The sequence below is a fragment of the Loxodonta africana genome, chromosome 22 (assembly GCF_030014295.1).
Source record: "Loxodonta africana isolate mLoxAfr1 chromosome 22, mLoxAfr1.hap2, whole genome shotgun sequence".
NCBI lineage: Eukaryota > Metazoa > Chordata > Mammalia > Proboscidea > Elephantidae > Loxodonta > Loxodonta africana.
Genome location: NC_087363.1, coordinates 30,252,931 through 30,267,093, shown reverse-complemented (window position 1 = coordinate 30,267,093; position 14,163 = coordinate 30,252,931). Strand labels below are relative to the sequence as shown.

The following is a 14,163-nucleotide window of genomic DNA, read 5'->3' as shown; positions in this document are numbered from 1 at the left end:
GCAGAGCTGCTGAGGCTGTCAGTGCACCTGTTCCCATCCCTCTGGGCCCTGTGCCATCCTAGGTGAGATGAGGCCAAGGGGCAGGGACTGCTGGCAAGTGACTAGGGCCTGGGCAGGATCCAGGCTAGGGAGGAAGTGAGAGAGGCTTGAACAGCTGAGGCTATTTTTACCCAGACCTGTGCAAACAGAGGTGTGGGCTGGTCTGGCCGGTTCTTCCCTCCCCAAGTGTCTGGTCTCAGAGCCCCTTACCAGGACAGACCAGGAAGGCAGCACCCGCTGGGTTGGGAGCCCAAGGGAAGGAGTGGGTGGAGGAAGGGCAGGTGTGAGAACAGCCCCCATGTGCCCCAGAGACTCCCAAACTTGAGGCCCTGGTTCCCTTCTCAGGGTGCTAAACTCAAAGAAGGACACTGCCTGCTAGGTGCCAGCCACACTCTCCCACTCCCCAGAGTGATCCTCACCCCTCTCCTGTGCCCTGTGTGGGGCTGGGGCTGTGATCAAGATTAGGGGTCAGCCTGGGCTCAGAGATCAAGCTGGGTAGAGGCCTATGATCAGGGTTAGGGGTCAGACTGGAGTCAGGGGTCAGGCTGGGCTGGGCCAAGGCCTAGGATCAGGATTAAGGGTCAGCTTGGAATCAGAGGGCACTCTGGGAGGAGGCCTGTGATCAGGTTAGAGGTCAGCCTAGGGTTTGGATCAGCCTAGGGGCAGGGGTCAGGCTTGGCCAAGGATTGGAATCAGAGATAAATCAAAGCTGGCAAAGCCTCCTGGAGGAGCTTCACTAACACTGGCTCTGGGCTTGTCATCCCAGCAGTGGCCCCCAGGCGGCCCCCCAGAGTGGGTGACTGACATGGATCAAAGCCCTGAAGCATGACAGAGGCTTCTCTGGGAATGAATGTGGGGGAAGCATCCTGGCAGAAGGAACGGCCCAAGCAAAGGACCCAGGTAGTGCAGAGCCTCCAAGGCCGGGCTAAGGAAGACCCCAAAGGAGTTTCCCGCAGAGCCAGGTGAGAGGACAGCGTCAGAAACCTGGGGCCGAGGGAGGGACAGCATCAGCTTTGGGTTTTAGGACGATTCATTCATTCGTTCATTCCACAAATATGAGTAGAGGCCTTTCCATATGCCAGGCCCCGTTCTCGGGACATGCTATACATTGACGGACCAAACAGCTACAAATTGCTGCCTTTGTGGAACTTATGTTCTACCCGGTTGAGATAGATAATAAACGTAACAAAGTAAACTCACAAAGAATTAAATGACATACAACTTAGAAGGTGATAAGTCCAGAGTAAGGGGACTCAGGAATTTGAGGGGAGGAGGAGTTCACGGCATTAAACGGGGGGGGCTGGGTAGGCTGCCTTGAGGAGAGAGGGAGGGAGCTTTGGGGATACCTGGGGCAGAGCATTCCTGGTAGAGGGCACAGCCAGTGCAAAGATACTAAACAGAAGGGCAAGTTCTAGGAATAGCAAGGAGGTCATTGTGGCTGGAGTAGATGAGAACAGAGGTAAAGGGGAGGTGATGCGGGAATCGCAGACAGGCCCTGAAAACACCTGAGCCTTTCCCACCAGTGAGCAGCACTTTGAACTAAGAAGCAACAGGATCTCACTTATGTTTTAAAATAATCAGACTTAGAGGAATATGTTCAATAGCACCAAATTCACTGCTATCCAGCCCCACGTGTTACAGAGTAGAACTGCTCTGTAATGTTTTCTTGGCTGTAACCTTTAAGGAAGCAGGTTGCCAGGCCTTCTGCAGTGTGATAGGGTGGGTTCAAACCGCCACCCCGGGACGCAGTCAGTAAACTCAGACAGTGGGAAGCTATTGTACAGGACCAATGACCCAGTTTCTTCAAAGAGAACTTGCAAGGAAAACAGAGACACAGGCAGAGAGATGGAGGGGACCTCCATACTAAATTCTAATGTGTGAACCTTATTTAAACAGACAATTGGTTAAAAAAAATTTTTTTTAAGACATTTTTAAGGCAAGGATTGAAAACTAAATAATGACTAAAACAGAACAAAACCCTTGGCCATCTAGTAGATTCCAACTCATGTTGTTGTTTAGGTGCCATCGAGTCAGTTCCGACTCATAGTGACCCTAAGTACTACAGAACAAAACACTGCCCAGTCCTGTGTCATGCCCACAATCGTTGTTATGCTTGAGCCCATTGTTGCAGCCACTATGTCAATCCATCTCGTTCAGGGTGTCCCTCTTCTTCGCTGACCCTGTACTTTACCAAGCATGATGTCCTTCTCCATGATAACATGATAACATGTCCAAAGTATGTAAGACACAGTCTCGCCACCCTTGCTTCTAAGGAGCATCCTGGTTGCACTTCTTCTAAGATAGAATTGTTTGTTCTTTTGGCAGTCCATGGTATATTCAATATTCTTCACCAAAACCACAATTCAAAGGCGTCAATTCTTCTTCAGTCTTCCTTATTCATTGCCCAGCTTTCACATGCATGTGATGCGATTGAAAATACCATGGCTTGTTTCAGGTGCACCTTAGTCTTCAAGGTGACATCTTTGCTTTTCCACACCTTAAAGAGGTCTTTCACAGCAGATTTGCCTAACGCGATGCTTTTTTTGATTTCTTGACTGCTGCTTCCATGGGTGTTGATTGTGGAGCCAAGTAAAATGAAACCCTTGACAACTTCAATCTTTTCTCCATTTATCATGATGTTGCTTATTGGTCCAGTTGTGAGGATTTGCGTTTTCTTTATGTTGCGGTGTAATCCACACTGAGGAAACCCTGGTGGTATAGTGGTTAAGAGCTGCAGCTGCTAACCAAAAAGTCGGCAGTTCGATCCACCAGGCGCTCCTTGGAAACTCTACGGGGCAGTTCTACTCTGTCCTATAGGGTCGCTATGAGTCAGAATTGACTGGACCGCAATGGGTTTAATCCATACTGAAGGCTATGGTCTTTGATCTTCATCAGTAAGTGCTTGAAGTCCTCTTCATTTTCAGCAAGCAAGGTTGTGTCATCTGCATAACATAGGTTGTTAATGAGTCTTCCTCCAATCCTTTTGCCCCATTCTTCATAGAGTCCAACTTGTTGGATTATTTGCTCAGCATACAGATTGAATAGGTACGGTGAAGGGATACAACCCTGACACACTCCTTTCCTGACTTTAACCCATCCAGTATCCCCTTGTTCTGTTTGAACAACTGCCTCTTGATCTACGTAAAGGTTCCTCATGAGCACAATTAAGTGTTCTGGAATTCCCAGTCTTCGCAATGTTATGATCCACACAGTTGAATTCCTTTGCATAGTCAATAAAACACAGGTAAACATCTTTCAGGTATTCTCTGCTTTCAGCCAGGATCCATCTGACATCAGCAATGATATCCCTGGTTCCACGTCCTCCTCTGAATCCAGCCTGAATTTCTGGCAGTTTTCTGTTGATATACTCCTGCAGCTGCTTTTGAATGACCTTCCGCAAAATTTTACTTGCATGTAATATTAATGGTACTGTTTGATAATTTTTGCCTTTGGTTGGATGACCTTTCCTGGTAATAAGCTTAAATACGGATCTCTTCCAGGCAGCTAGCCAGGTAGCTGTCTTCCAAATTTCTTGGCATAGGTGAGTGGGCACTTCCAGCGCTGCATCAGTTTGTTGAAACATCTCCATTGATATTCCGTCTATTCCTGGAGCCTTGTTTTTCACCAATGCTTCGGTGCAGCTTGGACTTCTTCCTTCAGGACCTCTTGAAATGGCTGAATGTCGGCCAATTCTTTTTGGTATAGTGGCTCTGTGTATTCCTTCCATCTTCTTCTGATGCTTCCTACATAGTTTAATATTTTCCCCATGGAATCCTTCACTATTGCAACTCAAGCCTTGAATTTTTTCTTCAGTTCTTTTGGCTTGAGAAATGCTGAGCATGTTCTTCCCTTTTGGTTTTCTATCTCCAGTTCTTTGCACATGTCTTTACTTTGTCTTCTCGAGCCACCCTTTGAAATTTTCTGTTCAGTTCTTTTACTTCATCATTTCTTCTTTTTGCTTTAGCTACTCGAAGTTCAAGACCAAGTTTTAGAGTCTCTTCTGACATCCATTTTGGTCTTTTCTTTCTTGTCTTTTTAATGACCTCTTGATTTCTTCATGGACGATGTCTTTGATGTCATTCCACAACTCATCTGGACAGAATAGAGCTGGCCATAAGGTTTCCAAGGAGCAGCTGGGAGATTCAAACTGCCAACTTTTTGGTTAGCAGCTGAACTCTTAACCACTATGCCACCAAGGCTCAAAGTGATGACCGATTATTTAGTATTATTAAGGAATTTGGCGGGGGGAGGTTTAGGTGTTATGTGATAATGATATTGTGGTTATTATTTTTAAGAGTCCTTCCTTATCCATTAGATGGGACCCTGGTGGCGCAGTGGCTAAGAGTTCAGCTGCTAACCAAAAGATCGGCAGTTCGAATCTACCAACTGCTCCCTAGAAACCCTATGCAGCAGTTTTACTCTTTCCTATAGGGTTGTTACCAGTCAGAATCAACTGGGCAACAGGCTTGATGCTTGGTCTTTATCCTTTAGCTAAGCAGCCCTGCTGATGCAATGGTTAAGCACTCAGCTGCTAACCGAAAAATCGGATGTTCAAATCCACCCAGCAGTGAAATCACCCAGAAACTCTGTGGGAGAAAAGACCTGGTCACCTGCTCCCATAAAGATTACAGCCTTGGAAACCCTAAGGGGTGGTTCAACTCTGGCCTATAATGTCTCTATGAGTCGGAATCGACTTGACGGCACACAACAACAACATCCTTTAAATATGTACTGAAATATTGACAGATAAAACAAAAATCTGTAATTCAATTCAAATTATCGAAGTCAGGTTGGGGGCACAGAAGAAGCAAGCTAAGTATCGGGTAAGTGGGAGTTCATTATATTACTTTATCTACCGTGTATATTTTGAAGTTCTTCTTAATAGATTAAAAAATAATAATAACACTTAACCTGGCTGCTGAGATTGGGAAGTGGGGGCCAAGAGGCAGCCAGGGATTATGAGAAAGGTACAGCAGTGAGAAGGTGAGCAGGCCAGGGAGGAGATGACCACTCCACGGAGACCTGAGACAGGATGCAAAAGATGGGAGGGAGGGGACAGGAAAGGGCTTGCAAGACAAGGCATCCCTTCCCCCTCCTCACCCCAGCACTGGGTTTCCTCCCCTTCCCTTGCTCAGTCCTTTCTCCCGCCCCCCTTTCCTCCCTCTATCCACTCTTCCTTACCCTCCCTTCCTCACTCCTCCTTCTCTACCTCTCCTTCCGAATCCTTCTTCTCCCCTCTTCTTGCATCTTCCAGACCTGCTTCCCTGCCCTGCCCAGATGATCCCTCGCAACCGGCTTTTTCTCTGTAGCTGGGTTGCCAGGCACCTCCAGCTTGATTTCCTTGGTCACAGACCCTCAGCCTCCTTCTGAGGCCTGCTGTCTCCTCTCTAGGCGTTTCCTCCTCCAAATTTCCTTCCAAGGAGGAAAGCACTTCCCTCCTCAGAGCAGGCACCACCTCAGCCTAAGGCAGCTCTGTCCCAGCCTGTTGGGGAGAAGGACAAGCATGGGGTGACCAGTAGGACCCAACTTTTCAAGGAGAACTTAAGGTGGTCTTGGTGGTTCTTCTCCCTGGAAACAATCCCTTTCCTGGGTAGATCTCTCACTGCAAGGGAAGGCTGAGGCTGGGGAGGAAGTAATTTCCTGGTCAGGCCTTTGTCTGGAGGCCCTGCAGGAGGAGGAGGGAGGATTTCCCTGAGGATCCCCCCCGAGACTTCCTCCCTTGGGCAGCACTGGACTCCCTGCCTGTTCCCACCTCAGGTAGGGTTGCAGTGCGCACAAGGAGGCTGGCTACAAGCCCCCCAAATTAATTCGAATTCTAGGAAATAAAGACAAGCCATGTTTCTTGTAGAAACCCTGGTGGCATAGTGGTTAAGAGCTACTGCTGCTAACCAAAAGGTTGGCAGTTTGATTCCACCAGGCACTCCTTGGAAACCCTAGGGGGCAGTTCTACTCTGTCCTATAGGGTCACTATGAGTCGGAATCGACTCGACAGCAGCTTGTTTAGTTTTTAGCTTAGTATGTTTCTTGTACCTCAGAGTTGGTGGACTGAGATTCCCACCCAAGTCAAAAGAAAGGAAGGGAAAGGGCTTCTGGCTCCAGCAGGGCCTGGGCTTGGCTGTACCACAGCCCAGATTGTAGACCATAGCCCGTACCCAGTGGTGGTGCAACAACCCACCTTGCAACTTATAGGCTGCCATCAAGGTCTCTGCCACTCTCTTGAAGGCCTCAAGACCCTAAAATGACCTATCACAACAGGGAGGGTGACACAGATTCCTGGTGGTGTCAGACAGCAGAGCTGGGGTTCTGATAACCACAGTAATATAGATGATAATAAGAAACATTTTAGTGAATATGGCTTGGCCTGACCCAAGCCATAGTATTTTCATTCGCCTCATCTGCCTTCAAAAGCTTGACATGATAAAGACCAAAGGAGAATTGATGCCTTTGAATTATGGTGTTGGCAAAGAATATTGCATATACCATGGACTGCCAGAAGAACAAACAAATCTGTCTTGGAAGAAGTACAGCCAGAATGCTCCTTAGAAGCATGAATGGCGAGACTTTGTCTCACGTACTTGGGAGATGTTATCAAGAGAGACCAGTCCCTGGAGAAGGACATCATGCTTGGTAAAGTAGAGGGTCAGCCAAAAAGAGGAAGACCTTCAACGAGATGGATTGACATAGTGGCTAAAACGATGGGCTCAAGCACAGCAAGAGTTGTGAGGATGGTACAGGACTTGGCACTGTTTCATTGTGCTGTGTATGGGGTCTTTATGAGTTGGAATCGACTCAACAGAACCTAAAACAAGTGAGTATGGCTGTTTGCCTGTGGGCATGCTCAGGCTGGACAAATCCTGGAGACCATTTTGCTGGACATCTGTGGCCAGGATGAGGGACAGAGGAGGGACCAGAGCTAGGCTCTCTCAGTCTAGCACAGGTCTCTTGTTCTCTCTGCCCAGTCTTCAAGTCACAGCCTGGCCCGAGTCCTGGAGCCCACTTGCAGTCCAGAGCATTACACAGTGGCCACTACGATGCCCTCAGGTCAAAGCCTTGGTCCTCCTGATGGGGAAAAAAGAAGTCAGCTGGATGCTCCCACCCTGTCTGCAAGGTCCAGGATAATAACTGTGCCTGGCATTTCCCATGGCTGGGCTGGGCTCTGCCTTCTCCACCCACGGAAGCCCAGACTTCGGGTTCATCTCTTTCTGCAGACATCTGGTTTATCCAGAGCGGCCTCCGTGTTCCCACCCCAGATCCTTGCCTCCAATCTTGACTTCCATCTGGCAGGAGAGACCGGCCTCTGCAGACACATCTCCTAGGCTCAGGTATCCTAACCTCACAGGCAGTGGCTGGCAGTGATATGCCTGAGGCACATCAGCTATGACTACACCTGCCTCAACCCTGCCCCCTTGGAACAGTCATGGTTTGTCTGGATTGTCTTAGTTCAGGTTCAGGAAGTGAGATATCTCTGTAGTTGGTTGACCTTCATTTGTTGTTGCTTAATAATTTTTGCCTTTATGTTCATACATGAACATCCAATTAAATTAATATATAAATTTATTTATTAATACCATTAAATATTATTATGTGGCATTACAATTTTCTTTATTTGTGCTATTCTGGCCTTGTCTCAGCATTACGATATCTCATAGAGTCTGTTGGGAAACATTCCATCTTCTTTGCCAGTCTGGAGAAGTTTGATTACTTAGGGATTATCAACTCCTTAAAAAAAAAAATTTTTTTTTTTTTTTAAGGTTTATAGAATTCTTATATAAAATCATCTGGGCCCAATATCTTTTTTAGGGGTAAATTTAATAACTATATTTCTCTAGAAAAACATCCGTTTCACCTAGATGTTCAAATTATTGCCATGAAGTTGTACATAGTATTCCCTCACACACACACACAGACACCCACAGATATTGCAGTGAGCATTTGACTAAGAGACTGCAGCTGCTATTGGAGAGTAAACAGGGGGGAAGGGTCCTCCCCTCCAAGACTCACCGCACCATGACCCCCCCTTCAAGCTGCATGATGACAGACTTCTGACCCCCCGGACCAAATGGAGCCCTAGGATGGTGAGGAGAGGAATTCCTTCCCAGGCCATTCCTCTCTGTGTCCCGACAAGGGTTCCCAAAGGCAGGACCCAGGTCTCCTATTCCTCTATCCTCTGGAGAAGGAGCTCTCCTACCACCTTCAATCCCAAGGAGCCATTCTCCATGCCTCAGTTTCCCTTCTATGGTAGCCATAAAGGCACACGGCCCTTCAAGAAAGAACATGCCATTCAGTTATCAGGAATACAGTGAGCTAACAGCCTCTTGCTGCAGTGTCTTTGGGGTGCACCACAGCATCTAAGCCCAGGCTGTCCTCCCTGACAGCCTCAGCCACTGACTGAGCACAGTGGGGCTACTAAGCTTTCTGTGTGCTCTGGGGCTCCCTGTTGGGTTGACAGAGACTATCAGATCAACATTGCAGTCTGAGGCTCTTGCTGCCAATCCAGCTTCCTCCCCCTTTATCTTTCACAAGGTCCCTTCACCCTCCACACTCCCGCACTCCCAGCTCCATCTTAACCCACTGGTTTTGATGGATAAAAGACTTAAAGGTCCAAGTCCCTTTAGCTTAAATGCCCAGAGAGGGCAAAGCTTGCCTACAGCCACACAGCAATGTGGGCAGCTCTGGTAGGGGATCCTGAAGCAGTGATGCTCAGGTCAGATCATTTCCTCACCTCCTGACCCTCGCCACACAGGCTGAGGCCACACTGTGGTCCCCAGCCATCCCTCCCACACCACCACAGAACTTAGCACCTTTGCCTTTCCGAGCTGGGAGCCAAGAAGGCGGTAAATGCACGACTCTGGGAGGTGGGTGAAGGGCTGGGGGAAGCGAGGGTGGATGCCACCCCAGGGATGAGGCAGGCAGCCAGGAAGCCAGGCAAGCTCCCAATGAGTAACTGCCGATTTCCTCCTCACCGTGCCTGTCATCATGGGGGATGGCAAGTGGCTCTGCCTCTCTTCCCCTCCACCTCCTACAGCCTCTGCATCCCTGTGATTCCAGAATCTGAAAAGCGGAGATTGGGCCAGAGGCTGGTTCCAGGGATCTAGGAGAGGAGACCCAGAATATAACACCCCAGTGGGGAACCTGTGCAAGAGGGACATGGGGAAACAAAGATCCTTCCCAAGCCTGGACTGGTGAGGCAAAGACAGACTGCAAAGAGTCTCAGGCTTTGGAATGGGGCAGGGGGGGACATGTAACAGAGCTTCTAAGTCCCTGCTTCCCACCCCACCCCACCCCGCACTGGTAGCCTGCCCGCCTTCCACCTCCTGCTCTGACAGCACTCCCCCCTCCCACAAGCCTTCCCAGACCCCTCCCCACCCCAGCAAAGGAGCCCTTTCTTGTCAGATCCCACAGGACTCAAGAGTGGGCCTGTGGTTGACCCCAGGTGCCACAGGACACAGGACAGGGCATGTGAGAGTGATCAGTAGAGACATGTTCAGATTTAGCCTTGGTTGAATTTTTGTAGGTTTTTTGTTTTGTTTGCTTGTTTTTTGTTTTGTTTTTTTCTTGCTTTACTTTTTGCTTCTGATTGTTCTGTGTGTGTGTGTGTGTGTGCCCTTTGATAGATAAGAAAGGGCGGGTTCCCCAAGGGAACAATTCTGAAAGAACAAAGAGTGATTTTCATTGCAAAGAATCTACAGGGAAACTATTCCCCCTGAGTCAGTCATCCACTCCCTTCCTGGGAGCCTGAGGACTGGAAGGCCCTGTCGGCGCTCTCAACCGTCTCCAGCCTGGCCTTCTAGCCCTCAAGCTGAACAGGGGTTTGAGTGTGGACCACTCTCCAGAGCATGGGGAAGGGCAGCCCATGCTCAGCTGGTAGCCCTAAGATTCCCTCCCCCATGAGCCCTCTCAATCCCTCCACAGACCTCCCTGTACATGGCCTGATGGTCACATGGCAAAATGGAGTCTAGCTTCATCCTGCCCTAATCCTCATCCCCTTCAATACGTTCTCAAGTACCCAAGACCCCTGTCCTCAGAGAGAGCAGGAACTTCAACAGGCCAGGGCTAATGGTGGGATTTCAGCATTCTGCAGCTGGCTAGGTGGGGTGTTGTGTGTCTGTGTGTCTGTGTGTATGCATTGTGGGGTACAGGTGACAAGGGTTTACAATAGCCAAAGCCCATGGATTTGCATTTCATATCCAGGGGCTCCTACGACCCAGGCCAGGAGAGGTGACTCCCAGAATGAGGGAGTCAGTGCCCTGCTGGGGAACTGAGACCTGAAAGTGAGTACAGTCAGGGCCACAAGGAGAGGCAAGGACCTCTGGCTCCTGAATCTAACTTTGGTCCCTGGAGTGGGGGTGGCTGAGGAGGTGTCGACCATTCAAACACTCACTCAACTGCAGGACTGGGAAGAAGCCCCTGAAAGGCCCAGGCAGAGGTGCCACCAGCATTCCCTACCTGGGGAGGGGCCTGTGTCCAGGCTCGTTGATTATATCTGGAGGGGATAGAAGTCGTGGGGAGCAGCCATACACCCTCATGTCCCCCTCTGGTAAGGAGTGCAGCCTGTCTTATTCACCTCTGTGCCCCCAGTGCAGAGTACAGGGCCTGGCACACAGCCATAAAAAAAAAAAAAAAAAAAAAAAAAACCCTTTGCCCTAGACTGGATTCTGACTCATGGCAACCTCATGTGTTACAGAGTAGAACTGAGCTCCATAGGGTTTTCTTGGCTGTAATCTTTACGGAAGCAGATCGCCAGGCTTTTCTTTTGTGGTGCCACAGGGTAGGTTCAAACCGACGGCCTTTAGATTAGCAGCCTAGCGCAAACTGTTGCAGAAGGAAGGAGGGAGAGAAAGGAAGAGAGAGAGGAAAGGATGGAGAAAGAGAGGGAGGGAGAGAGGAGAGGATGGAAGGGAAAACGGGGAGAACAGAAAGCACATGCGGGCACTAGAAATAAGCCGGAGTCAAGAAGGGCACCGAGCAGGGCTCTCATCCCTTCCCCGCTACCCCGCTTTCCCCTGACTCCTTCCAGCCCCACCCCATCCCAGAAGGTCCGCAGCCCAAGTTTTCTGCGCTGTAGCCAGCGAAGCCAGCGGTTCCCCTAGAATCTCGCGCACAAGGACCGGTCAGTCAAGGCTGACACTGGATCTCCTGCCAGGGACCGCACATCCAGCTACCCGCCAGGGGACGCGAAGTCGTCTCGGCTTCTCAAGGCACTGAACATCCCCGCCCCCAACACACACACATTACATCCACCTACCTACTCTCCATCCGGGCAACAACCACCGCCTCCTCCAGTCTGGATCTCACCGGCTCGGGGCCTCCAAAAGAGGCTGAGGCAACCACCTTCGTATGGGCCTCAAAAGACGCTCTCTTGGGTGCGGTGCCGGTGAACCTGCGCCCCATTCTAGTGATAAATAAGCCAAGCTCTGGGGATGGAGGGTGGAGGGAGAATGGCCCGACGTTCCCTAGCGGCCGACCTGCGGAACCTCGGAAGCGTGGCATTAGGCGCAGGAGGCCCGGATCTGACCCCTGTCCGAACCTCAGTTTCCCCTGCTGTAAAACAGGAAGACCGGATGTGGAAGCGGTCTCGGGTTCGTTTTAGGTCCGGCGCGCAGAAACTCAGGCCAGCGCGCGGGGGTCAGAGCTTCCCTTTCCGCGCGGGGGCGCTGGAACTTCGGTCCAGCCCTCCCTCGGGAGATACCCTGGCTGAGACGCGCTAGGGCGCGGACGCGCCATCCTCCCGGGAGCGAGGCCCCGGGGACGTCAAGGGAGGGGCGCCCAGACCGTGCGGAGCGCTCCGCGCCAGGACGCCCCAGAGCAGGCCGGAGTCCGGCCTCTGTCTTGCCCTCGCTTGCTCCAGCCCGGCCTCTTTGGCGCGACAAAAGAGTTGGGAACGTTGGGAATCCTCCAGGGTGCCCTACCTACCCCCAGTCGCTTTCAGCCCAGGGCCCTGCGTGAGCCACAACCCGAAGCCTGGGAAGATAAGTGACACTTCCTGTCGCTTAGTCTGGTCGGTGCACAAGACCCCTCCGAGGCGCGGAAGTGGGAAATAGGGAGGCAGGCGAGGAGGCCTCCTGGAGGTGGTGGCTCCGAAGCTAGACGTAAAGGAAGTCCTTGGGTGGGGCTGAGGGGGCGTGCAAGGATGAGAGACTGCTTCCAAACGCTTGGGACAGTCGTGAACCAAGCAGGAAAGGATGGGGCGTGATGGTAGCGCGAAACTCCTGGTAGAGCGGGCAAAGGGCTATGGATGCCTCCAGGTGGAGGGCAGATGGGGTGGGACTGGCTGAGAGAGCGCGGGGACTCCCAGCCCGTTGGGGTGCCCCCTCAGGCCCGCCCCCTACCTGCGCAGCGGCCCCGCCTCCACCGAGCCATTGGCTAGACCCGCCGCCTATCAGACAAGCCCCCGGGGCCCGCCCCAGCCTGGAGCAGTGCTTCTTAGCGCTGGGGCCACCGCCGCAGAGCCACTCAGCCTGGCGCCCGGCCTTTGCCCGCGCGGTGCACAGCCGGCCCGCCCGCCCATTACCCGCGCGGGGCAGCCTGCTGCAGACTCGGGGCGGACCATGAGCCCGCCGCCCACCACCTGGCTATGCGCCCTGGCCGGCACCCTCGCCTGCGCCCTCAGCCCCGCGGTGAGTGCCCTCCGGGCCGCCAAGAGTCTGGTCAGCTGGGGGTGGAGTGGGGGCGGCGGGACCCGGCCGTCTGAACACGTGTCTATGTAAGGGGAATAAGGGGCACGGAGCACCCCGTCTCGATCCCAGCCCCCGCGCCCAACCCTGGACCTGATCCAGCCACCAGAGGTGGGGTCCCTTCCAGCGCAGCGGAGAGCAGGCTCAGCGCAACGACTTCGGAACACAAGGGGGATAGGGCGGGCCCCGGACTTACCTTCCCTGTAGTGGCTGGCCCTATCCCCCCTGTGCGGGCGGGCGTGTGTGGAATGGGGAGCGCCACGGGTGCAGGTCGGGGACTGTGGTGGATTGAGAGGGAGGGTCCGGTAGACGTGGGTGGGAGAGAGACTGTGAGGGTCCTCCTTGTGTGCTGTGCCCATCTGAAGGTGATGGTGGGGCATCGTGTGTATGTGTGGGGGTGACATCTACTCAGAGCACTCAGCACTGGAGCCTCCAGGCCTTGGAAAGGGGTCATTGGGAGCAGGTGGGGGACAGGCAGACCACTCCCTATGTCATCCCACTGAGCAGAATAGAAAGTCGCTGGAGCTCAAGGGGGAAGGTGGTGGGCAGTGAGGTGTTGGGGAGGCGGGTGGTAGCAGCAGAGGCCAGCATGTGCCAGGAGAGAACTGAGCAGGGAGCCAACAGCAAGCAGTGGCCTCGCTCTTCCTCCCACTTCTGCTTCCTCCCGTCCAGGTATGTGTACGCCCCTGACACATGTGTATTGTTTGCTCCATGAGTGAGCATGCCCTTGTGTGTGTCTGTGTGTGTCTGTGTCTGTGGATGGCTCACCTGGGGTGCAGGTGGCAGACCCTGATCAAGACAGAGAATGCATGGATCATCTCCCTCCAAATATAGGGAAGGCCTCGGGGCTCACTGAGTCCATCTATCCTCACTTCACAGATGGGCAAAGTGGGGACCACACACCCAGAGCTCACTCTTCTCCCAGTCAGACCTGAACTGAGGTTGGTTCCCTCCCCACCCGCACCTTAGTCCTTGAAGAATCTGGGGGTACTGTATGGGCAGGGACTAAAACCTTAGGGGGTTCCAGCATGTGGAACCAGCTCCAGGGGATTGGGTGGGAGGGTGGGGGATCTTGGACATCTGTTCTGTCGCATGATCATCTCCCAATCGTCACTTCCACCAGGGCAGGACCCACTGTGTTTCCTCCATCTAGCTGGTGCCTTGCATACCTTGAGGAAAGGGAGTTCATTGTCCTGAGAACAGGCCTTCTGACAACTGACAGAAGCCCTGATAGCCCTGAGACCCACTTCCCGAGCGCTCAAAGCCTGATCAAGCTCTGTCTCTGGGGTCACAGCTCTGCCACCACTCGCAGCCCCTCGGTGTCACAGAGCCCCCAGTTCTGACGAACAGCCCTGGGCCCTGGCCACTCAAACTCTCTTTGAATGAGCCGGGGACTCCGGGACCACGACTGGCATCCCATCCCCCATCCCTGAAGCTTTTTCAGCCCAGG

The 14,163-nt window shown here is 52.2% G+C and overlaps 2 protein-coding genes across 9 annotated transcripts in view; one reads left to right on the top strand and one right to left on the bottom strand.

Annotated features, from left to right (window-relative positions):
- Positions 1-12,322, bottom strand: part of LYZL4 (lysozyme like 4) — a 140,858-nt gene extending 128,536 nt beyond the window's left edge. For all 4 annotated transcript variants that reach the window (XR_010319033.1, XM_064274748.1, XM_064274749.1 and 1 more), the window contains exon 1: positions 11,285-12,322. Coding sequence is in view for 1 of the 4 variants with exons in the window: in XM_064274747.1 (XP_064130817.1) it covers positions 11,285-11,529 (245 nt within the window). In the remaining 3 variants the exon portion in view is untranslated. The remainder of the gene's footprint in view (positions 1-11,284) is intronic.
- Positions 12,323-12,522: 200 nt separating this feature from the next.
- VIPR1 (vasoactive intestinal peptide receptor 1) overlaps positions 12,523-14,163 on the top strand; it is a 42,201-nt gene continuing 40,560 nt past the window's right edge. For 2 of the 5 annotated variants that reach the window (XM_064274740.1, XM_064274739.1), the window contains exon 1: positions 12,526-12,656. In XM_064274740.1, the coding sequence (XP_064130810.1) occupies positions 12,588-12,656 (69 nt within the window). In that variant the 5' untranslated portion in view covers positions 12,526-12,587. Of the gene's footprint in view, positions 12,657-14,163 lie in introns of all 5 variants that reach the window. The other 3 variants (XM_064274738.1, XM_064274737.1, XM_064274741.1) reach the window with 3 other exon arrangements.